Below are 24851 nucleotides of genomic sequence, written 5' to 3' on the forward strand. Positions count from 1 at the left end.
GACTATATACCTACTGGCTTACCTATTTGCCTGAACATCATATCATCTCTCTCTGTCTTTTACGAGGTTTCAAGACAATCAAGTGAGTGACCATAAAATTTATTCTATCCGAATGCCCCGAGATTCATCATTACCATCATATCGTTTATGATCGATCACCAAGGGCGGGCGGGTGGCTAGGTAGTTATTGGTCTCGTTTGCATGCAATTGAAGATACTACCCAACCTCCACATCGTTGACATCAACCTACCCTACTATACTAATCACATCAAACAACTGTCGTTCTCCACCTTTTCTAGCCCTATTGCGATATCTTATTTCGGATAGCTATCACCTGAGCCTTCTGCTTCGTTTGATTATCTGGTCAAAAGAAAGCACCTCAAAAGCCAGGAAACCCTTTTGCATTTTTATTCCCGGCCATCTGGGATGCTTTTGCGAATTTTATCGCCGAACAGATATTTCTACCGCTACCCACGCAATAGTAGAACTGGTGCTATAGACCGCATTCCCTTTCATTCGCTCGGTTTCCCTCTGGTTTTGGTTTGTCGTGCTCGCTTCCCGGCTGGTGCTTCCCCTGTACGAAGCCCTGCTGTTGCGTTTTACATTCCGTAATCAGCATAGACGACGTTACTTGCTAGCTCGGTCAGTTAACCTGAGCGCCCGGGCAGGACTAGGGCAAGGGGTCTCAGCCTGACTCCATTTGGCTTGCATTTAACATTACCCTGCTCGTTTTGCTAGCTGCTATTTCTTCGAGTCGAACGCCCTTCTTGCTAAAACTGCTTTGCTCTGCTGCTGCTATTATGATCCTGAGTTCGAGTCCACCCAGCTAATCAATCAATCCTTCGATTCTTACTATTCCAGAGTATAAGCGACTACTGCCTAGAAATCTCGACTCCTTCAAACTCCCGGAATTCCACAGCAAATATATTTCGACAGTCTGAGTGAGACAGTAAATCCACCAGACGGCTCTTTCTCTCGCATTCGAATTCCAAAAAATTGTCTGGGCTTCTGGGTGTTTTTGTCATTCGCGTCCTTTTTCGCCCTCTCCCTCTATCTGGCCGGGTAGTTCGAGCATCTTGCCGAGTCCAAAAGTTTTGCTGCTTCGCTGCCTCTTTTTTTCAGCTCCACCAAAACAACATCGCACGACACTTCCAAACAACCGCTCCCTTATCAGCAGCACCTGCTTACCAACACTCCTATCGTAATCTCGATTTCATGCGCAGCTTTTAGAATTCCACAGCTATCTGTATTCTGATTCTCGATTTTTGGCATACTCGGCGCATAGATTTTATTCCAATAATTCGGCCTCATCTGTCTGGATATCGCGCAATCTTGATCATCCCGCCTCTATATTCAAGCATCATTTGTACACATTTTCTGGTTCAACATCCGTTTCAAAGCGACTTCGATACCCTCAATTAGCGAGATTTCAAGATACAGCTCGGTCGTTTCGGACACTTGTACATTTTTCCTTTTTTTTTTTTGTCCTTCTCTACATCCTCAACTTTTAACTCTTTTTTTCCCTTCGAAGTCTGCCCTTATTTACAAACATATCCCACTGACGCCCTTTCTACCCATTGTGCGACTTGGATTCTTTGGATTCGACCTTCACAAAAAAAAGCGACCCGTTCTGCTCAGTCCGACTAAAGAGCATTTTCTTGGATCTCGAAAAAATTGCTTTTCCTCAGATATCCGAACTGCCATTTTGTCCCCTGCACCGTGGGATTGAAGTGTACCGATGCAGAAGGACCAAACTAGCATTCTTGGTTGACGTAGAAACATCTCTTCGTTTCTACTCCGGACAGGAAGATTGATCCGCTTCAGGACAGCGTTACTGCACGAAATCGCTTAGCTTCTCACGGATCTTTTGATTACAACTGCTCCGTCAGCAAACACCGACAGTCAGAGTGCGAGGAAGCGATTGACTCGTGTTCTGGAGGAATTGGACGGAAGGGAAATTATTGCCTAGAGGAGGTTGGAGGAAATCCAAGCAAGCCAGAAAAGAAAAGAAAAGCAACATTTATACGACTAGGCTGAGAACAGCGGGAACCAAAAGGAAACTTTTTGTAAGTGACAGCCAGCAATCCTTCGGACTGGAGCGACTAGCTTGGCCCATCCGTTTGCCTCCGCTCCATTCCACACACCAACTTCGAGCCCTACGCCTTATGGTAGGGCTGAAGCTGAAGAACGTCCTTTTTAGCGTCGTCAAGTTCCAGGTTGTGTTCACAGTTATCTTTGTTTTCACTTATTTCACTTCACCTCAACCTTCTTTTTTTTTTTTTTTGCTTTCGAGTTAGTTGCCCCGATATGCTGGTCGCAACACCCCAACACAAATTCAGCTCTTCTAACGCATTGATAACCGTCTTTGCAATAGAGTTGTATTAACTATATGTTCCTCGATCAATTGCAATGTATGGGGTTATTCCGCAATGTTTCCCCAAACAATATCATACATAAATACATACACAGATATGCTAACCTCTACATCTTTCGGTGTTTTTAGATCGGGTCCAGACGTCGAACAACTCAAACGGTGCTCCCCTTTCGCCTTCTGGTTCGTGTGCGAGTGCGAATTTGAATATGAACATTCAGCACAGAATGGTTTCCCCTCAACCTATGGGGGTCCCTGATATCAGGGTACAAGATCATTACCAATCCCCCTTTGGGAACGAATCCCGGTCGAGGACGCTGCCTAGAGCTATTCCAAATTCCAACGATGCCGCACCACCAGGAATCCCGTCAATGGAAGCACCTGCGTCCATTTTTGGAGACTATAGACACAGATTACCTTCGATCCCCTCGGTCGACTTCCCTACTGGCACGCCAACAGATTCCAGGAAAAGCGGTATCTCGAGTCTGAGGGAACGTATGCATGCTTTTGATTCCATGCAAGTTGATAGTACCCCGTCCGATCACTCGCGATCGTCACATGGAACCCCATCGTTCGAATCGCGTGGCGGATTTTTGGGCGGACTCGGCCGCGTGGAAGAGTATAGGCCACTACCTAGTGCTAGCGTAGCATCTACAAACGAGTGAGTAGGCCAATCCCTGTCATGGGATTATTCTAGAAACCGACTAACATCCTAGAAGCAGCTTGAAGAGCTCGCTAAGCGAAGCTATGAGGAAAACTTTTGATGCTTATGACAAAGGATTGGTCCAAAAGCTGAACTCCCCTGTTTCTTCGATTGCATCCAATGGATTAACCTCTACATCTCATTGGGGGAACCCACCATCGTTCCTGCACCGCGAAGAAAGAAATGGCTCTATCAGTTCACAGTCCAGTCTCACGCTAGGTTACAACAAGGACCGTTCGCCAAAACTTCCCGGTGTCTCTGACCTTACTTCCTTCCCTTCATCCCCTGCGATCCCCGAAGCAGCTTCGCAATGGCCAAATACAACACCAAGCCCCTTTGAAGTCGGGTCTCGATCTGGTCTTTCATCATACAATGATCGAGGTGACCGGAGCCCTGGCGCAACACTGCTGACTGAAGGTTATGAAAAAGATCGAAGGACAAATAGCTTCAGCTACATGTCCGCTCCAGATCGAGCAAAGCCAGAACGCTTGAGCCCAGAAATACGGTATGCAGACGAGGATATCTCTATGGAAGACGCACCTCAACGGCCTACCGGATTTGACTATCGTAAATCCCCAGTATCTCATCCGAGTCCAAGTACAAGATACGCCAAGTTCAGATCGGGTCCTTATTCACCAAGAGAAGATCGATTCGGTTCAAGGGATATGGAGTCTCGAACCCGCTTTTATGGAAATGAGAGCTCGGACCTTAATCGCGTAACCATGAGCGGTGGTCTCAACTTCAACAGCCAGAGTGGCCCTGCTGGGACTAGGTAATTCATATGACCCCTTTCCCAACTACGGTTTTGATACTAACCCGACCATTAGCTCTTCTAGGGGAACATATGGGGCGAATGGAAACGCTCACCCTCCCAAATCCCCGAGTGCATTCTCTCGTGGCCACCAAAGGACTATATCTGAGGCTGTCGAACGTCAACAAGCTAGCGAAGCTGCAGTTGGGCCAAAACACCACTCGGCTCCCAAATTACTTGGTGTTTTGATGTGTGAATGTTGCCCAAAGAAGCCCAAGAAATTCGACAATCACGCCGATCTCAGGTATGCCTGATCAAATTCTTTACATTTGTTGACGATTAACTGACCGTTCTAGGATGCATGAACTCGAGAAACAGTACGGCTGCAAATATTGTACTCATCGTTTCAAGAACAAGAATGAGGCAGAACGACATCAGAACTCGCTTCACCTCCGAAAACACTCTTGGTGCTGCTCTGCTATTGCTAGCACACCGGAAGCAGCATTCCATCCCAATACTGCTAAGAATAACTCCGTTGATGTTTGTGGTTATTGTGGAGATGAATTCCTCAACCCACCAGACTGGCAGGCACGACATGACCACCTGAGCGAAGTACACAAGTTCGGGGAGTGTAATCAGAACAAAAAGTTTTTCCGGGCAGATCATTTCCGACAGCACCTGAAGCACACACACGCAGGTACCAGTGGAAAGTGGGCTAACGTTTTGGAAAATGCGTGCAAGAGAGAGGTTCCAGAACACGAGCAGCATCCGGACCCAGTTATGCATGGCAACATGATGTCTGAAATGATGGATTAGAAGAGCTCTCTTCATACCTACGGAAATATATTATTCAGCTTTGGTCGGAAAAGGAAATCAATTTTTCAACATATCAACAAATTACAAATCAACCTAAACTCAACAATTGTCCTACTTTGTTCGACATCTAATTTGGACCGCTTAACGACTTCACGATTTGATATTAATCAGTTTTGACCCAAAATACGCTCTGCGTTACGAGCAAACAATAATCAATGCATTTTTACGGGTTTCATCGTACCTTTTTTCCCCTCATATTATCCGCCTTCATCGGCTGTTATGCCATAGCAGAGCAGCGATTGCTTTGAAATGCGAACTTCAAAACTCTCTAGGAGCCAAGCTTTATCGGCGATGTTACTACTATTTTTTTTTTCTTAGATTTTTTTTATCTGCTTATATACCAATGATATCCAAAGGTTTAGGGGATGGGGGAAGAATTGCCGCCATCGTGCGACCCACTCGCTGTTCTACTGATACGAGACTGTCTTTACTCATTTACAGCGCGCGCTCTTTATTTCTTCCTTTGAGGGGATTTACTACTCTGTTTATATATAGCGAACCACCTACAGAAGAGGAAGAGGAGAAAGAAGGAGAAGAAAAAAAAGCTGCTTATGGCCCCGTCATGTCATCAACCGGTGTTGGGGTGTTTTGCTTATTATATTACTTATTTTATACCGGCACTTTTGTGTAAAGCTGGCTGGTTTACGAGAATATCGACAAGCGGGCGAAGTTGACTTCATTTCTTATATCCATATTTCTATTTCTATTATCTAGCATTTTCATGACTCACACAAAAATCCATGTTCCAGAGTATTCTCTTTTCTTTATAATATATTTTACTTTACATTATACTTCTGTCCAAGAGATAAGATAAATTTTTTTACCCTTGTCGCTTTTTCTTTACCTTGATTGTTTACATCATATTGACTTGTCTAATCTTTTCCTTCGTATACGCGTAGCACTTCAAAACTTATACTTTTTATACCGACATTTCTAACCTGTATCATGATTCTGCCATCTTCCTTTTATTACCTTCCAACCATTTTATGTATAATAATTTGTGCGTATTTTGTTTGATTTTACTTTTGTTAAGTACTAGCACTATTAATTAACTTGAGTTTTTTGTGACAATTAACTTTAAATATGATTCCTTACTCTAAGTATAGGCCAGATCCACGGGTGTTAGATAGTCACAGTGATGAAAATGGCAATCACCCACTGATTTGAGTCATGCGTCAATGTATCGCCGTTTTTCAAGTCTGTAAACCCTTTCGCTTATCTAAGTCGAAAACTCTAGCCAGGAACCATCAGCACCGTTTTCCTTATTCAAAATTCTATTCTAGAATGTTTAAACCCCCTGCGTGTTTTGTAATTATGAATTCAAAAACGCTACATGATGCCAAATCTAAATCAAACAGTACTCAAAAGATCATATCAAGCAGATTCCTCGGGCGATCCATTCCATTTCTGCTGCAAGGCTGCAGCTTCGTCGAATCTGAACATTGTCATCGAATTCTCCCACGATCTGTAGTTCCACCAACGTTAGTTTTTTTTTTCCCTTAAATAAAAACTGTTATTTAGTAAAGAAGGTGGGGAAAGAAACCTACCGCTCACAAACCTCCTCAAACTCTACCCCCTTGACTTGAGCAATAACCCAAGCAACACCAGCAATAGCACATGGCTCATTTCGTCCTTTAACCCTTAGCCCACTCTGCCATTTCTCTTTTTTCACATCCTTTGGAACTCCATCTGCCAAGTACTCTGGCATTGTTTTCAAGTACTTTGCACTCGCATGACTATTCCTAATCTCGCACCATGGTCCGTCGGTTTCGATCTGTAGCCTTTCTAAGGGAACTTCCTTCACCACTGCAAGATTTTCTTCCGTCTTCAAAGAACACCCATTAATTCCAATATCATATCCATGTTCCACAAGAATCTTCATTTCCTCCAATGTACCCGTAAACGAATGTACAAGTCCCTTTCTGGGGAGATTAGCTCCAAACAATAATTTATTAAAATCTTCTTCAGCGGCTCTGGAATGGAGGAATAGTGGTAGATCGACTCGTTCGGCGATACGGAGTTGTTCTTCGAAGACGAGGAGTTGGGATTCTTTATCTGAAAGGAAGAAACGGTCGTAGTCTAGACCGATTTCTCCGAAGGCGGTTACTGTGCCCCGGGATTTACCTTGTATGGCTAGTTCTTCGACTTGGTTGAGGAGGGATTGGAGGGATTTTGTGGGAGTGATGTGTTTTGTGACGTCGCTGGCACAACATGGGTGGACTCCTACTGTGGCGAAGATTGTGCCGGCTGTTTTGGGGGGGTGATTTTCGTTAGTTAATTTTATACTCCTCCTCCTTCTTATCCTCATCCGCCTTCTTCTTCTATTTCTTCTATTTCTTCTTTTGGAGAGATGAATGAGGCTCCACAGTGAGTTACGTACGATACTTTTCAGCTAATTCGATAGCTTGTAAAGAGTGTTTGTAATCCGATCCCGTGACCATCAGCTTTTTACAGCCGATGGCCTTGCCGCGGGAGATGACGGATTCGAGATCTGCGTCGTGGGCCTTGCGGCCGTGGTAGATGCCTTGGTAAGTCATGTCGGTGAGGTTTATGCCGACCTTTGTCCCCGTTTATATCTACCATCAATATATATATTCCCATACAATCTATAATCTTTTGAGGGATAAATGCAAGCAAGACATACATCAATATACCGCGGTTCATACCGAGATTCTGGTTCCTTGCCGTTTTCTGTGGATGGCCCTGCGGCAGAGCTTGAAATTGGTAGGGACGACATTGTGGATGATGGAGCGTCTCCGGTCATATTCTTTGGGAGTGTATGAATTGGAAATGAAGATGAGATGGGAGTGGTCGGGTGGTATATAAATACCCTTTTAAACTTTGAAAGGGGTGATATAAATTGAGACGGAGAGAACCTGGCTAGAGAATGCCTGTATGCATGAATTGCGAGCATGAGATTTTTACGACCCTTCGTTATGAAGAAAAGGAGGTCAGTATTTATAAACCTTTTCCTTTCGTCGCTTTTGTGTCTATAAATTTACCTAGAAGAGCAATTGTCGCAATTTTGAAGTTGTAGGTCAAAGGCCTTTTTTTTCAGGCATGAGGTATGACTCAAATATTTGTGATATTCGATGCAGAGCCCTGCAGAGGGGAAAGGCTTGTAGACAAGCTTAACCTAGACAGGGGTATCGTAGAGCAGCAGTGTAACTGTAGCTAGAATGGACTACAACGTTAGTATGTTCTATCTTTATATCGATTACATGCATGAGTAGGGGCGGGTTTCTTACGGTTGAAAAGGTGTGAATCTCGAAGTGACAACTTGCAGAGATGTTGGATTTTAAAGGTTGTTTTTCAGAGCTGAGGTTGGGGCTTCCCGAGCATGGCTGTTAGCTCCCCGAGCATGTTATTGTTCCGGGGAGAGCTTCCCGACACTACCATCCAAGGTCCCCGGGTGGTTCGTCAATTAAATCCAAAGCTTTAATGTTAACAGCTAAATTCAACGTGTCGTTGTCGATAACTTCTTCCACGACGGACACCGGGAAAGTCCGTCGCGGGTTCCTTCAACAATGTTGTTCATAGTCGCGCTCTTCCTCTCGCTCCTTCTCATCTTCATCTTCATCTCCGTAAGTATCATATCCCACAGTTCTTTCCCCTTAAGACAAAGTTTTTTTTTGCTAACAAAAAGCCGTCAATCTGTCTGACCATAGCTCCGAATCTACTTCATACTCCCTAGTCGCCCTTCCACAACCCCGCAAACATCTATCCTCCAATCCTCTCGCATAGTAGAATTGACACCACCCGAAAAATCTCATGTCTTAATTATCCTGGGCTCAGGCGGCCACACCGCCGAAATGTTCTCCTTACTCTCCTCAATCTCCCCGGACATCATAACCCACCGCACCTACGTCTTCAGTAGCGGAGATATCCATTCCGCTAGATCTGCTCAAGCGTTTGAAACTTCTTTGGCGGGGGGTTATACGAAGAAGGCGAATGAGAAGATCGGGTGTAGACTTTTGGAGATTCCGAGGGCGAGGAAGGTACGGCAGTCGTGGGTTACTACGCCTTGGAGCTGTTTGATGTGTTTGATTGGGTGTATGAATGTGCTAAACGGAGGGGATTTGGAGGGGGTGAGTGTTCGGATGAAGAGTTGTTGGGAGGGGAGACGGTTTCCTGATGTTGTGGTTTGTAATGGTCCTGCTACGTCTGTGATGATGGTTCTTGCTTGTTATATTTATAAGGTACCTTTCTTCCCCCTTTCCACTTTTATTTTCTGTTATTTGAACAGGGGTTGTGCTAACGGTTTATGATAGTTCTTTGGGCGCTGCTCAACGAGGATTATATACGTAGAATCATTCGCTCGGGTTACAACTCTGTCGTTATCGGGGAAACTTCTGCTTCCATTGGCGGATAGGTTTCTGGTCCAGTGGCCACAATTGGCAGAAAGGTATCCGGGTGCTGAGCATCTTGGCTTTTTAGTTTCATAGCTCAATCTATGGATTATACGGGGTTGGCTCTGAGGCCGACCAGGCTTACGAACATCCTTTTTTGGCATTTTGACATTTTTTTTATATTAGCTTCGAGCTCTTTCTGATGCAGATGAATGATACCCAAATGTCCAGTTATTATGTACATTAGCGTTACAAAAATAAACTACGTTATATATATACAATTCTCCCCCTTCACTCCAACATTCAACAATAGAGGATATCAGCTCGGTGGAGCGGACTGCGAGGCCGCCGGGGGAGTCTCCAAATTCCTCGCTGGTAACTGTCCAAGTGCCGGTCTGAACCCAAAGCCTGCTTGTTCTTGCCGCTCGATCTCTGCCAAAATCTTTAGTCTATTTGGACGTTCCTTCATGAAAGGAGTACCACTTTGTGCCATCGTCCGACCCAATTGTTCTAAGATACTGCCTGTTAACTTCTGAGTCTTGCCCTTCTCGATCTTCTCCCGTCTAATCTTTCTATTGATATCCATCAACGGTGTTACAACTCTCGCCTTCTTCCTCGACTTCTCTTCTTCGTCTTCCCTCATCTTCTGTTCAATGTATTCTCGGTCATGCCTATCCCTGAATTTACTGAACTTCCCTCGTAGCTCATTGATTGCTCCATCCGGAATTGGTGGTTTAAGTAAAGTAGGCACGTAAGTCCTCTCCTCGGCATCCATACGTTTGGTATCACATTGTTCATCCTGATATTCCGGCTCGGTCTTCTTCGGCCAAGGAATTTCAGTTTTCGAAAAGGCGACCCAACGGGTCCATGTTCGTTTGCCTTGAGCGTCCTTTGTTACGTTGGAGATTTTGATTTTCTTGACGATTGCATCGCGGAGGGCACCGGTTTTGGGATCTTCGATCGGGTGGACGAGACGGACGTCGGTGTAGGCTATGCTGCATTCTTGATCCATACCAGGCGAATCGCCACCATCGAGGCCTTCGAAGTAATCGGGTGTTCTGATTGGATACTATTACATCACCCCCACAACAAGCATATTAGCTACCAGAGTTATCATATATAAAAAAAATAGAGAATCGGAGACATACCACATTCAATCCCTGCACTTTAACACTATCCGTGTCCGGATCCACCTCCTTCACAAGCCCTACTTTATTCCTATCCTTCCCATTAAGAATAACCACCCTATCCCCCACAGCAATATTAAAAAACTTCCTAGGTTCCACAACTTCCGGCAACCTCATCGCATCTGCAGTCGGTAAATCTCTTGCAATTCTATCCTTGGCATCTCGTCCTCTTATTGGAGCCAACGGACCCATTTTAACGTCTTCGACTAACTCGGATTTGATTTTGTTGACATAACGGTGGTGTTCTCGAAGCATGGCATCGTATTGGTTACGTTTCATACGTTTATAGGCGATTTTTAGTTGGGCTTCTCGAGCGTACCGTCTTGCGGCAGAGGCTTTGGCGAGGATTGAGCGGCGGATTATTCGCTCCATTGTGTTTCTTTTTTGTAAATATTATTCCCTTAAAAAATCTACTTCGGATTTCTTTTTATTTTTGGCAAGTCGTCGAGGAGATGGATGGTAGTGGTGGGGTGGTTGGAGGTATAGAGGGGTGTGTATGTGCGTGCGTGTCGTATGATGTCTACCGTATCGACGAGATCATTGCTTGATGGTATTAGGGTATATGAACTGCCGGAAAGGTTTGTGAAGGAATAAAAGAAGGATTGTAATTGGATATTACCCCCAAGGTCGGCCGTCAATTGGGGGGTTTGAAGTTGAGAGGTCGTCAAAAAGTCGCTTCAGAAGTTCGGTTTTCGACGAACCTTCAAATTTTCGCTAGTGGCACGTGATCTCCAACAGAAATGCCAAGAGTTTATCACGGGCCGACTTCACGAGTATACAGCTATAACAATGCCTTCCCGTTTGTAAGGAATATATTTAAAGGGTCAATGGATTGGTAAGTTGAAGGATCAGAAGTTTGGATGAAGATGGTATAGATAACGCAGTTTTCCGGGAAAATTTGGACGTCTAGGAAGTATCGTGAGAAGCTTTATATTGGCCAAAGATAGGCTTCGAGACGATGTCCCGTTTAGAATCAACGCATTCTAACAGAAATATACCACACAGTTTAAACCGTCCAAACTTAAGTTATAACTTCATGTAATATGGACCCAGATAACCCCATCTACAAGCAGATTTGAGGTCATCTCCAAGCCAAATAAGCCCCAATATACGTCTAAAGCACACTAGCCACTCCCTTAATCCCGCCACTCCCGCCAGCCCCTTCCAATATCCTCCAACCACCCTTTTCATTCACTACCCGTCCATCCTTCTCCAACTTCTCAAGAACCAAAAAAACTCCTCTCCCAGCTGCTTCCCATATATTCTCTGGATATTCTTTATAAATGACCTTTACAATATCGAGAACCTCCATTGTAGTTCCTCTATGTTCTTTCAAAACGCCAATGACTTGGGCTTCACGCTCTTGTCTATGTGTTATGTATTCTTGAATCTTTGCTTTCCCATCTGGGATTAAGGGACCATGGGCCGGATATGCCCTATCAGGGTTTAATGCCAGCATTTTGGCGAGGGAGGACATGTATGCTGATAAGTCCTCAAAGACAGTTGTTCCCTGTACAGTATTTAAATCCTCATTAGTACCATTATTTCCAAATAGATAACACCTGAGTTCGGAGGAAATCACATACCTGCCCGAGTACATTATCCCCCGTAAACAACGCCCCTTCCTCCTCCAACCACAAACAAACATGATCGGTCGTATGTCCCGGCGTCCACACACTCTTGACCGTAGCACCTTCCACTCCCACAGTCTCATTATCACCGATACTTCCATCTTCACTTACATCCGGAAACCCCCATTTATTAGCTCCGGGATCATTAGGATCTAATTTAAATTTTAGAACCTTGACGTCCGGACATAGCGATCGTAGGTCCGGGACGCCGGCGATGTGGTCGCCGTGCCAGTGGGTTATTATGGCGGTGGATATGGTGGCCCGCTCGGAGGTTAGGACTGAGGAGAGGGAAGTTTTCCAGGCGGGTTTACCTTCGCCGGCATCGATAAGTAGGCGTTTGGGACCTGTGCCGAGAAGGTAGGTGTTTGTGCCTATTTATAATCTTTAATTTCTAGTTCTCCGTTTATGGCGGCAGAATTAAATACCTTGAAGAGTAAACTGATGTATTTTATTTGATTAGTGAGGTTGTAAAGAATATATATAAGAAGTGGAAGGGGGGTGGTTAAGTACCTTGTTGGGATTGCCGCCTAGAATACGGATAACCCTGGAGCTTAAGCGCTCGATCTCGGGGAGTGCAACCAAGTTTGCCATTCTGAGCATCTACCCAGGGCACTTCAATATTAGCGAATTTGGTAAATATAAAAATTTTCTATATGTATACCCGATAGAGAGTGTTAAAAAAAAGTCTATCAGTTGGGTCTAAATAATAGCTAAAAAGCAACTAGGTAGATGTTTGAATGGTTGTACAAGATGAAAAAGAGTTTGAGAATGTAGAGCACCTCGGGCGGGTATTTATATTGGCGAGCACGAAGGGGGGAGCTAGGGACCCACATTGGCAGTGGGTTTAGATAATCGAGATCCTTTTTCTCGGCTTGTGAATCTTCGGCGCAAGGATTTGGGTAAGTAATAAGTAATAAGTAATAAAGTACCTTTTAGTAATGCAAGGTTTAACGTTAAACAAACCGTTTTTTTGGTTCTTTGTAGTATATAGCGGCACTGTATGTACCGGCGGGTGCATGTATAATAATTGGCTTGGACGGCGCGGCCGTCGGACGAATGATGTGATAGGAACAGGATTGCCTCGGCCTAATTATATTGGATGTGTTGTGTGTGGTTGGAGAGAGTGTGGGGGAGATTCCAACGTGGTCAACGCATTCTTGGCTACATGTCCAGACCACCGCCGTTGTTGACTTGTTGGGAACATAAAATAATGGCATAAAGTGCCGGTATTTTGGCAATGAATTCAGTCACATGATCTTAAAGGATTATTGAAATGGGAGGCGTTAAAAATGGTGTGCATTCTGACATCAAAAATGATCACACGATCTGGGAATATTAGGCGGTCTATCCTCAGTCGTTCTTAATATCTTGATGCCTCGCCCTTGCTATCTTCTAAAGTTCTTTCTTCCATCATGCTGTTTGCGTGTCCGTCCGTACCCGACAGTTTCGAATTTTGATGCCGGAAACAGTCACATGACGCTGATCTTACCTTAAATCTAACAGCCAGCGGTGCCATAGAGATCAGAAGCCAAGCCACCATAATGTAATCATAAATCCTGAACGGGAGGGCTGGTCACATGACTATTTTGGAGGTTGAAATATATATCGTACCTATTAATTTATGGTCTTAGACTGTCTGTGGACCGTCCGTAGCTGTAAACCCGTCTGCGGACCGTCTGCAGAATACGACCCGTTTGTAGACCGTCTACAGACTGTTTGTAGGCCTAGGATAATTTCGCCCTCAAATGAGGGGTTACGAGGGGTCGTTTTGAAGTCCAATTGTGTCACATGACTGATACATACTAGTAGTAGTTATACCTGCGGCTCTCCTTAAGGTTCATTTTATATACAGATTGTCTCTAGCACCACCGGCCTAGGTCTCACGAATGGTGAGATTACTATATACTATTTGAAAGATCATGCCTAGAAGAAGTGTGGATTTCAGGTTGTATCCGTTGTAGAACGCCAGTGTAGCCTAATCGTAAAACAGGTTCTGAGCACACCAACACGAATACACTGGTGGAGTGTGTGTTATGGTCGATTTATCCTCACAAAACTCTCTCCTGGGAGAGTTCTCCCTACTTTTAACCTCTAAAACCATCACGTGACACAGTAGAAATAGATTGTGGTTCGATGTTGGGAGTAGGCATTCTCGAGAGTATATCGCTCATACCCGGCCCCAAAACTCTATCGACTGGCAAAGTTCCTAAATAATATTGAAGAAAATAATGCAAAGGTCTATGGATGTAAATACAAACCATTTCTTTAACAAACTTGGCTTTCTGTCTTTGATCATGTCATATGTGTCATGGAAATCGTCTCCCAGGGTTGATCTTCAAATTCTCGATTTCGGTTCTAAAATTCGTCTGAATCTTAAGATGAAAGTACAGACTATCCTCCGCAAAGCACTAGGCGTCGACCTAAAGGGCTTCACCGATCAGTTCTAGTCTATAAAGGAATCAGGCATACATATGCATTTGGATGCGCCTTGAAGGCTGTCGAGATTCAGTGTCATAAATCTGATTGGCTATGTAGAATTGGTGTTGGGCCTTGGGGCTGCAAGTTTGATTTTGGCATATGTTTCCAGCATTGCCAGCTGTCTGGCAGCCGAGAACGAGGCTGCGTAAAAGGTACAGTGCATCTCTTATTCGGATCCTGCGTTTCAACTGTACCTAGGAAACCGATAAGTTTTTTTGCTCAGAATTAAGTGACTGGAAATAATTTCAGTGAAGAGGGCGTCAACTCCACCTTGCGACCTGCCAGTCCCTAAATTCCTCTCTTGAACTTGTTCCTCATCAGCTAGGAGATCCTCTAATAGTATTCTAAAGAACCCTGTATCACCAAGCGATTCGGAACAACCAATCCTCCCTTTGTAACGCTTGCGAACGAGACCGAGCTAATCTCAAATTTTAAAGACCTGCCAAGCAGTCGATCCCTCCTGTGGCGACATGGCTAAGCGGCGAGGAAAGAATGATTACCATATTGGGTGGATATGCGCATTGTCGGTGGAGTTCAAGGCGGCCATCGAGATGTTAGATGAGGAACACCCCGAAATGCTCTGCGATATCCTCGACAATAATAAATACAGATTTGGTCGAATTGGCCATTGTAACATCGTTCTTGTCTGCCTACCAGCCGGCGTGTATGGAACCAATGCTGCCGCCGCTGTAGCTACAAACTTTCGACGAAGTTTCCCGAGAATCACTGCAAACTTGATGGTTGGGATTGGTGGCGGAGCGCCACTGTTACCACATAACGATGTGCGACTCGGCGATGTCGTTGTAGGACTTCCTGGAAAAGACCACGGAGGCATATTGCAATACGATTTTGGGAAAACGATTCAAGCGGGAAAGTTCATATCAATTGGGACGATGAACATGCCTCCTTCTATCTTGCTGGGAGCGGTTTCCGACCTTCAGGCCGACTATTTGACGAGAGTCAATGCCTTAGATGAGGCTATCGAGAAGGCACTCGCCAGTCTACCCGCTGATGTAGCAGCTAAATTTTCCTGCCCAAGCGCTGAAACCGATCGACTCTTTCAAACAAAGTACGACCATCCCGCCGAAAATGAATCCTGCGACCAATGTAACAATGGTCAAGTCGTTGTGCGCCAGCCACGCCTCGAAAATCGATTCAATATCCATTACGGTCTGATTGCCTCTGGAAATCAAGTGATGAAGTACGGTCCTAAGAGGGAAGAGTTAAGCAGATCCAAAGATGTGCTTTGCTTTGAGATGGAAGCCGCTGGAATAGTCAACGAACTCCCAACCCTCGTAATTAGAGGAATTTGCGATTATAGCGACAGTCATAAAAATAAAGAATGGCAACCCTATGCAGCGTTTTCTGCTGCGGTTTTCGCAAAGGAGACAGTACTGCGGTTGCCTGTTCGAGGTATGTGGATGCTTTCTAATACTAATTATATAGTTAGGTTCCTGATTTATAGGCACCTATTTCGCTTCATTCCTGACAAACCAATATTATAGCTCCGAACGGTAGTACGTTAGACGAAGCCGTCAACTCCGAATCGTACGAATGCTTGCGGTATCTCGATGCAACAGATCCTAGAAATGATAAGGCTAGGTATGAGGCGACGAAAGACGAACTTATCGAAAAGTCGTATTCTTGGATATTATGTGATCCATCATTCAAAGCTTGGACTTTGAATAATGAAAAACCCGTTCTTTGGGTTTCCGGGGGTGCAGGTAAAGGCAAAACAATGTTGACCATGGGGATTATAGAATCCTTGGAGCACAGGCCCAGCGAATCTCACCAGACACCATTCAATTCAGTTACATACTTCTTTTGCCAGGCGACTGACAACAGACGGAATAGCGCTGCCGCGGTCTTGAAAGGCATTTTATACCACTTGATTCTCAGCGACAAGCATAATGTTCTCGTCAGATACTTGAAAGAAGAATATGATAAAAGTGAACCGGATTGCCTTTCGGGACCCAATGCGTTCTATGTTCTTCAGCGAGTTTTCTTTAAGATCTTCCAGGACCAAATCTTTGAGGAGTTTTACTTTTTGGTTGACGCACTTGACGAGTGCACAGATGGCCTTACCGAGCTACTGAATTTTGTTTCACGCAGTTTGATGTTGCCAGAATCAAGCAAAATCAAATGGTTCTTAACGAGCCGTAATCGGCCTGATATCGAGGAACGCCTGGATAGCAAAGCCTTTCTCCGACGAATCAGCCTCGAAGAAAATAATACGCAGATTACTGCCGCAGTCAATGACTATATCAACGAAAAGATTACACACCTAAGCAAATCAAAGCGTTATAGCGCCGAAGTCTTTGACCAAATACAGAAAATACTACAAGAAAGAGCAGGAAATACCTTCCTTTGGATACATCTTGCATGTAAAGAGCTAGCGAGAGTCAAAGCTTCTCAAGCGATCTCAACACTCCAGAAAATTCCTTCTGGCCTACAAGAATTCTATCAAGAGATGCTGAATAACATTGAGAGAACAAATACCGAAGAAGATACAGGACTATGCCGTCAATTGCTCTCGGCCGTAACCTTAGCAGTTCGTCCGCTGAGCCTATCCGAGATGGCTATCATTACCGGTCTGCCACCTGAGATGAATGAATACGATATGGAGGTCCAAGTAAAACAATGTGGTTCGTTCTTGATTGTTCAAGAGAAGACTGTCTTGTTTGTTCACCAGTCGGCAAAGGATTTTCTTGACAGCTATGGCTCTGGAAATATGAGAATTTTAGGGTCCACCACACTTACACAGGGTCCACACTACCCGATTGTTAGCAGATGCCTAAACCAACTATCTAAAGAGCTGAAAATGGATATTTGCGATTTAAAAATACCAGGGTTTCACATAAAATTTTTGAAACCGGAGCAGATACTACACATTAATCATCTAAAATATGCTTGTTGTTATTGGGTCCATCACTTTATAGAGTCGGGAGTGGGAGAGAGAAGTGAGATCAGAGCACATATTTCGAACTTTCTACGAAAACACCTATTGCATTGGATGGAAGCATTAGTTCTATTAGGTGCTTCATCCCAGATTATTCTACTCGCCACTGCACTCGAGCGAACTGCATTGGTATAAGCCTTAGCCCGAGCCACCACTCGCTCCGGAGGGTCTAGCTGACTTTAGTATGTGAGCAGGAAAATACTGAAGATTCAAAATTCTTTTACGACATCAGGCGATTTGTTCAATACCACTACGCTACGATCGCCGAAGCTCCCTTACAAATCTATTCCTCTGCTATTTTATTTTCCCCCAAAGAGAGCATCGTAGCGAAGTTATTTTCTGATTCCATTCCGGACTGGGTTATAGCGGTTGGAGGAGGAGAGAACATCGATAAGGGTTGGGGACCATTGATTAAGACATTTAGGACACGCCCGCCGGTTGATCTCACCCTGTCTCGCCGTTTAGGTATCGACAGGGTGACTTTAATTGCCGTTTCGGTTGATGGTAAATATCTAGCCTCTTCCCCGGCATCAAGTAATTCGAACGGTATCACGATATGGGATTTTACCTCTGGGGTAATACTAAAAGAGCTCGAAGGTCATTCTGGAACCGTCAGGGCACTAGCTTTTTCGGCATCTACTGCAGAGTTAGCATCTGCATCCGATGATACTAGTATCAGAATATGGAATATCATGTCTGGGGAGAATCAGCTTCTATTCCAAGGGAGAGATATAATTAGCCTAGCTTGGTTAGTTGGGAATAATGAACTTAGGACTACTGGGCGCAATTTCTACAACCTAGGCTTGTGCAATATGAGACTAGGCTTGCATTTGACTATTCAGTCTGACTTTGGGGAGATACTTTGCTATCTGTGCAAGGACGAGCTTATAGCATATGGATCGGAGAGCGGTTCCATCTTGATTTGGAACACGAACACTAGGAGACTATCGCGTTCTTTTCGCCAATTCGATACACCGGTAACATGTTTAAGGGCTTCACCAAATGGTAGTCAGCTAGCCTCAGGGTCTGTCAATGGGGTTATCCGATTGTTGGACGTGCACTCGGGAACGCTAATACAGACCTTCAAACTTCAAAATACAAAATTCCCAATCTACAGTATTGATTTCTCGCCGGACGGTACGCAGCTAGTATCAGTATCTTCGACCCTATCAAAAAACAAAATATTTCAGAAATCGGAGCCCGTGCCCGTAGTTAATCTCTGGGAAATATCTTCCGGCACAGTTCTGAGAAAGCAGATAATCCCCCCTCAAAATAACGATCACAACTATTTTCCCAAGATGTCTTCCCGGGTGATTTTCTCGCTCGACGGGCTTAGTGTGTATCTCGGGGTCTGTAGGGGCGCTACGAGATCGGCGAAATTTTACATTTGGGATCTTGCCTCCGAAAAGATGCTTGTGTGCTTATTCGAGGCGCTATCAGTGTCCTACCCATTTGCGATAGTTCCTTATCGGCTCCAATTCGTGGCGACCCAAGGCTTTGATATCATGCAATACGACATGGCTTTACCTGCATCGGCCACAGTGAGGCGCACTTCGAAGCCTGGACCAATGACTATGCGTGCTCTCGCAATTTCACCTGATGGCAAAATGCTTGCGTCTATCCAGGCGGAGCCTCCAGCTCCTATAAGAAAAACCAGAGGTCACACTATTCGTTTGCTAAACTTGGATTCGAATGAGATTGTTTGGACATCGAAACTGAGACCACCCAATGATAGCGAAGTTATTCGGTTGGAGTTTTTGCCGGACGGAAGGCTTCTCTTAATACCGGCAGCATATCAAATGTTACCAATTTCGCTCCCTATTCTTTGGGCTACAGCTTCTGGGAGATTACTGAGCTACCCGTCAATCATTTACAACAAAAATGTCACCTCTATTGCTTTCTCCTCTGATTCGAAAGTGGCAATGGCGCTAGGCTGCCCAATCTCTAGTACGATTATGATTTGGGATACAGAGGATGCTATGATGACTATTCTATCCACACATCATGAAGGATTTCCTAGCATTCCCATAAAAAAACTAAACCGGGACCAGAAGTTTCCACCACCTACCCACACGCTCACTGACCACAAGAGAGATATTTATTTCCTACAATTCTCCGCTGATGGTACAAAGTTGATGTCGGTGTCTGATGATCGTGCAATACAACTATGGGATGTTTCTACTGGAACCTTGCTTTCTACGTGTGTCGATGACAATGGTAGTTATAACGCGTACCAGAACATTACAGGGAGTGGAATTTTGCGATTCAATTCTCACTCCAAACAATTTGCATTACTAGATTCTATGTCGGGAAAAACAAAGCCGCTATTCAACTTAAACGCATATCGGGAGGGTTTTATAAATATGCGCCTCCTTCAGAATGGGCAGTTGAAACTATTCGCCGCGTTGAGCCCCTCCGAACTTTACACCTTGGATCCACAAACTGGCATCTGTTCAAGGGTTATTGAAGCAGATTGGTTGAAAGACGGCGATGTTAATCTTCTATATTTACCGAGGAAATATCAACCGGAGATGATTGACCTTTCAAATATGTCTGGCCGAACCACGATCGTGCTTGGAACTAGTAAGGGTTTTTTTCTCGTTTTAAGACTGCCTAGTCCTTCTACACAGTCTACCGACTTATAAAATGAAGCTCTGAACCGATAAGGAATCGCCGGAACTCAATAATTTATGTAAATATATTGATTATTGTATAGCATTAGATCGCCCTAGATAGGAACTGCTTCGGGGAAATCCCCATCACTGAGTAGTGGTGGTTCGGTATGGAGGTTGATTTCGGGCTTTTCACTGAGTGATGTATAAAGTGACAGCATATGGCTTCAGAGTGTCTTTCTTCGGTTGGTCCATCATGAGATATAATATGCCTCCCAAACATTATTTTCCGTTCGCCGGAGCCCTATACTATTATCCGAAAGCGTCGCCCAATTTGGAAAGCGCCACTCTTCTTGATGAAGCAACTTTCTTGTGAACCTGACGCTACTCAAATCACTCAAACCATTATTTCTCCAATCCCGACACATCAGCTCCACTGATTTCAAAGTTATATCTCCATTGCGATCTCTTAGCCATGGTAGTGTTATATCTTGCAAGCCCTTGAGTTTAACTAGGTCGGCGTATATATTTAAACTCCAATCAAGCTCTACGTCAAAGCTTGGAAATAATTGAGCGTCTAGACGTTTTAGATTTGGAAATCGTTCTATGAGTCTCGCGAAATCTTCTTGGATGGGTGGGAAATAAGCCGTGAGCTCGAGGTTTGTAATTCTTGAAAATGCTTCAAGTAATTTGAGATTTAACTCAATGGAATCGTCAAGATCCTCGTCTATGAACCCGTAGGTATTGAATGTTTGTTCCGTGTCTGTGGTTTCAATACACAGATTTTCGACCTGGGGCGTCGCTAAGAGTGGAAGGTAGTAGAATCCGGTTCGTCGAAAATAATTTGATTGAGAATACAACATCGGATTGGCCAGACAATTTGCTGATAGTTTGAAGGTTTTCAGATTTGGTAGTTTTGGAGAATTTGATATTACTAGTTTGTCAATATCATCGTCTAGAATCCTCTTTTTCCCTAAGAATTTTTGGTTTGCAGCTGACAATTTCGAGTACAGCAGATCATATAATTCCTTCGATCTTTTGTAACATTGGTCTGCAGCCTTTTCGCGAAATCTGATAATTTGGAACTCGAGGGTTTCCAGATTGCAAGGAATATTCTTGAGGACGGCGAGGTAGGCATTATTTTCTGCGGAGCCTGGGATCTCGTATTTTATAGAAAGTTTTCGAAGGTTTGGGAAGTATTTCAACGCCTCAGTAGCATCACGAAGATCCGAGAATATATCATTGGCATCCCGGGTACGCCTGAAGTTCTTTTTCTTAACTTGTAACCAGCCCGATAATGCACTGTAGTCTTTTTTGTCCTCTGTTCTTCCGAAGCGTACGGATTGGATATATTCCCCCACCCCGCTTTGGAAGAATTTGGCAGAACTCGAATTTAAAGTAACAGTCAAGTTTTGAAATCGCAAGGGCAGGTAAACACTATAATAGTGCTTCGAAGAAGATGTAAAGATTTTGAGCTCCTCCGGCGTAAGATAGTCGAAGATCATGAGCTTGAGTTCAGCCGGCAGGACATTGAGTGATCCGTATGCATCGGCGGGTGCTGCCCAGACTTTGGGTACTATGGGGGAGGGCTGCTTTTTGGGCTGCTTTTTGGGCTGCTTTTGAGACTGCTTTTGAGACTGCTTTTGAGACTGCTTTTGAGACTGCTTTTGAGACTGCTTTTGAGGCTTGGTTTGGGATTTTGGTTTGGGGTTTTGGGCTGCGGCCTTGGACCTGGTTATTCTTCGTTTTGCAGGTTCGGCCGGGGGATACATTGTACGGAGTTTACTGTTATATATATGGAAGATTGAGGCTGGGAGGGTTCAAGATTGAGGATTTGTCTTCTTCTTAATATGATGTCTAGTACAATCAAAGCTTTATATAGTATACTGCTGAAGCACGATGGTGTTCGCGTCCAAGTTGTTGAAGCATGAGGAGTCATCATTGCATAGCGCCCTTTTCGAATTTTCGAGCTGGCTGGTACGAGTGCTCAAGCGCGAGTGCACGTGCCTTGAAATCAACTCCCGGATACAGCCTAACATTGACCTGGGTATTGTCACACAGCTCCAAAATACACCATTTACAACACATTGAGACTATTTCACTATTCATTTTTCGTGGGATCCGATGCGTAGGCGTGTGTGCAATACACCAAGAGGCATTTGATATTAAGTGCTTAGTAAGTACCTACGTAGATACCCAATAAATGATGAAGATCCATGGAAAGGTCAATCGAAGTAACATTGATATATCTATTTAGATGCTCTATGGGTACTTGGCTTCCATAGCTTGCGCTTGTAGCAGGTCGGAATGGTAATTTAGGTAGAGTTTGACGGACCTTCTAGCTAGGTCACATGATCATTTTGAGCTGAAGAATAAGCTTGTTAGACCGTGGCTTGGGATGTCAAGGTAACTTGAGGTGTTAGGGATGACCTGAGACGTCAAGGCGGCTTGGAGGGCTAAGATGGCTTAACCAGTCTCAAGGCAGCTTAAAAGCCCAAGACGTCTTTTACTAAGAATTTTTTATACATAACGAATACCCCCAAGGCACCACCAAAAAGTTCCTCCTGGGAGAGTTTTTTATATGAGAGGATCTCTGCTGGGAGTTTGAAGCATTTTGCATTCAAAATTAATCATGTGACTTGATGTCGTTGTGTAGGACGTAGACCATCAGTCATTTTGAAGACCGAACCGTCACGTGACGAAGTGATTCGAGCTCACGTGATGAATTTGGCCTTTGAAATGACTGAAAGGTTCAGAAACGTTACGGAGACCGTTACAAAACCATTACGACAACCGCAACAAAACCGCTACAAAAACCACTGTTGAACCGTTATAATAACCGTTCCGAAACCATTTTGCCTCGGTTTTAAAGCGGGTTTTTAACTACTACCTAACTGTTTCTAAAACTGTTTTGATAATGGTTTTGTACCCGTTACTGAGTTTGTCGAGTAGATTTCGATATCTAAAATCCTCACGTGACCATTCCTACAGCACTACGAAAAAATTATTGCCAACGAAACAAAATTGGAATATGTGATCAAAAGACATATCAGCATATTCTTCGCCAAGATGAACTTAACCTAGACCATCTCAATTGGCATTGCTATCATCAATTTCTTGGAGTTCATATGCATCACGTGATCCGTGTTTTCTGGTGATTGTTTTGGTCGCGTCAAACTGTAAACCAACATCCCATTCCACACTCCCCCACAACAGCCTTTGCGCCCCCATCGCTCCTGTCTTCAACCACTTAATCATCATCACCACCACCAACCGCAAAATGGCACGCCGACAACCCTCAAAACTTACATCGCACTACAAACTTCCTCCTTCCCCTCAACTAACTCGTTATCTTCTACGATTATCTAAACCTTCTCTCGAAAAACTAGTATTCGACTGGCTAAAAACACCACTTTGTGCGCCAGACTTATCTCCTACAAATGATGATCTGTTAGATGCTGCCTATGATGAGGAACCCCGAGATACGACATTAGAGGAGGTGGGGGAAGCATATACCAATCTAGCTTCGAGGAAAGAGATCATAGAAAGAGTCTTTGAAAGAGAATGGGTGTGTATTACTTTTGCTTAAGGCGATGAACAAATAGGTGGCTAATTTATAACAGAGAAGCGGGTTGACAATGCATCAGATCGCCCAGGTGGACATGCAGTGTATGTATCTCTTGCGAAGAAGTGGTGAACCCTGGCTAATGGCTGATAGATCTGCTTGACCATCCGTCGTCACTAAAATGGACCGCTTCTGAGCTGGTTCTTGAAGAAGGAAAGAAGCCGGCTGGTGACAGTACGTTGTATATTTTTACGAGTTCCATTGTTAACTATCGCTAACATGCTATCCAGAGCTCCCTAAATTCCAACCTGTCGTATTCTGTAAATCTATACAAGAGATCATGGATCCCATGGTTCAATGCGTACGTCATTTATCAACCTACTCACGAAATGGATCCAGGTCAACTGATATAACTTGTAGCACCCATACTATATTACTCACCCAACACTTCCACTTACAATCCTTCGCCTGTCTCTTCACAACCCGTACCCATTACCTACCCTCCCGCCACCAGCAAACCAAATATTCTACCTTGCAGTTCCGACATCCTCACCACACCTCTTCTTCACACCTCAGCGGTCAAAACTAGCGGACATATGCCGAAAATCTCTCCCAATTGCACTATCATCACAGCATAGGCGGTATGATATTGTATCTACCGCTTTGACCGCCAAAACATTGGAAGCGTTGCTCGCGAGGAAGGGATGCGAAAGAGGGGATCTGGGCGCTGGTGGTGGATGGAGCGTGTTTGCTGTGGAAGGGGAGGGAGCTCTCGAAGGTGATCCATTGGAAACCTCGCGACCGCGTAAGAGGCAGTCGCTAGATGCTGATATGGATGACTACAATAATGGTGAAGGGAAGAAGAGAAAGAGGATAGCCGAAGAACGGTTTGGAAATTCGGCAACTGCGGGAGATGGAAGTGGACTAGAAAGGGTGGAAGTCAAGCTGAGAGAGGTTTGGCCAAGGGGGAAGGAAATACCTGGGGTTCTTGGAGTTGTGGATGGGAATGCTGGGAAATCGAAGAAGGGGAGACCGAAGAAAGATGTTGCTCCAAATACAAACGATGAAGATTCACCTTTGGTCGACGAGCATGCACCTTGGAAGGGAAAGAGTTGGATGCCGAACGTTGACGTGGTGTTAGAAGGCACCCATGTGTTTGCTGGGGTTAGGACATTGGTTGAGGAAGGTGTGTTTGATGGAGAGAAGATACCGACGTGGATGACCGGGGAGGAGGGGAAGAGTGTGGGGATGGTCAAGGGCGGGACTATCCTGAAGAGTGCAGTGGCAGCGGGGATACTCGAAGCCACTACCGACACAAGGAGGGGCAGAAGAAAGACTACTTAATATTCATTTATCACGAACAATCGGT

At 44.5% G+C, this 24851-nt stretch overlaps 8 protein-coding genes across 8 annotated transcripts; 4 read left to right on the forward strand and 4 right to left on the reverse strand.

The window, feature by feature from the left end:
* Nucleotides 1-2598: 2598 nt before the first annotated feature.
* AOL_s00110g61 (uncharacterized protein) lies at nt 2599-4641 on the forward strand (the record flags this gene model as incomplete). The annotated part of the gene is made up of 4 exons (XM_011126751.1): nt 2599-3032; nt 3094-3846; nt 3902-4129; nt 4182-4641. 4 exons carry the CDS (start codon nt 2599-2601, stop codon nt 4639-4641), a joined length of 1875 nt encoding a protein of 624 aa, XP_011125053.1.
* A 1434-nt stretch (nt 4642-6075) lies between these two features.
* AOL_s00110g62 (uncharacterized protein) lies at nt 6076-7438 on the reverse strand (the record flags this gene model as incomplete). The annotated part of the gene is made up of 4 exons (XM_011126752.1): nt 6076-6166; nt 6249-6948; nt 7082-7259; nt 7346-7438. The coding sequence occupies 4 exons, from the start codon at nt 7436-7438 to the stop codon at nt 6076-6078; spliced, it is 1062 nt and encodes a 353-aa protein (XP_011125054.1).
* A 790-nt stretch (nt 7439-8228) lies between these two features.
* AOL_s00110g63 (uncharacterized protein) lies at nt 8229-9073 on the forward strand (the record flags this gene model as incomplete). Its single annotated transcript, XM_011126753.1, has 3 exons — nt 8229-8285; nt 8370-8886; nt 8973-9073. The coding sequence occupies 3 exons, from the start codon at nt 8229-8231 to the stop codon at nt 9071-9073; spliced, it is 675 nt and encodes a 224-aa protein (XP_011125055.1).
* Nucleotides 9074-9369: 296 nt separating this feature from the next.
* Nucleotides 9370-10609, reverse strand: AOL_s00110g64 (uncharacterized protein; the record flags this gene model as incomplete). Its single annotated transcript, XM_011126754.1, has 2 exons — nt 9370-10119; nt 10199-10609. 2 exons carry the CDS (start codon nt 10607-10609, stop codon nt 9370-9372), a joined length of 1161 nt encoding a protein of 386 aa, XP_011125056.1.
* A 742-nt stretch (nt 10610-11351) lies between these two features.
* On the reverse strand, nt 11352-12459 carry AOL_s00110g65 (uncharacterized protein; the record flags this gene model as incomplete). The annotated part of the gene is made up of 4 exons (XM_011126755.1): nt 11352-11747; nt 11824-12239; nt 12294-12306; nt 12379-12459. The coding sequence occupies 4 exons, from the start codon at nt 12457-12459 to the stop codon at nt 11352-11354; spliced, it is 906 nt and encodes a 301-aa protein (XP_011125057.1).
* A 2357-nt stretch (nt 12460-14816) lies between these two features.
* Nucleotides 14817-19950, forward strand: AOL_s00110g66 (uncharacterized protein; the record flags this gene model as incomplete). The annotated part of the gene is made up of 3 exons (XM_011126756.1): nt 14817-15759; nt 15852-17434; nt 17500-19950. The coding sequence occupies 3 exons, from the start codon at nt 14817-14819 to the stop codon at nt 19948-19950; spliced, it is 4977 nt and encodes a 1658-aa protein (XP_011125058.1).
* A 221-nt stretch (nt 19951-20171) lies between these two features.
* Nucleotides 20172-21689, reverse strand: AOL_s00110g67 (uncharacterized protein; the record flags this gene model as incomplete). Its single annotated transcript, XM_011126757.1, has 1 exon — nt 20172-21689. The coding sequence occupies one exon, from the start codon at nt 21687-21689 to the stop codon at nt 20172-20174; it is 1518 nt and encodes a 505-aa protein (XP_011125059.1).
* A 1508-nt stretch (nt 21690-23197) lies between these two features.
* AOL_s00110g68 (uncharacterized protein) lies at nt 23198-24826 on the forward strand (the record flags this gene model as incomplete). The annotated part of the gene is made up of 5 exons (XM_011126758.1): nt 23198-23485; nt 23541-23586; nt 23636-23716; nt 23773-23843; nt 23903-24826. The coding sequence occupies 5 exons, from the start codon at nt 23198-23200 to the stop codon at nt 24824-24826; spliced, it is 1410 nt and encodes a 469-aa protein (XP_011125060.1).
* Nucleotides 24827-24851: the final 25 nt, after the last annotated feature.

The sequence above is a fragment of the Orbilia oligospora genome, assembly GCF_000225545.1.
Source record: "Orbilia oligospora ATCC 24927 unplaced genomic scaffold scaffold00110, whole genome shotgun sequence".
Taxonomy (NCBI): Eukaryota; Fungi; Ascomycota; class Orbiliomycetes; order Orbiliales; family Orbiliaceae; genus Orbilia; species Orbilia oligospora.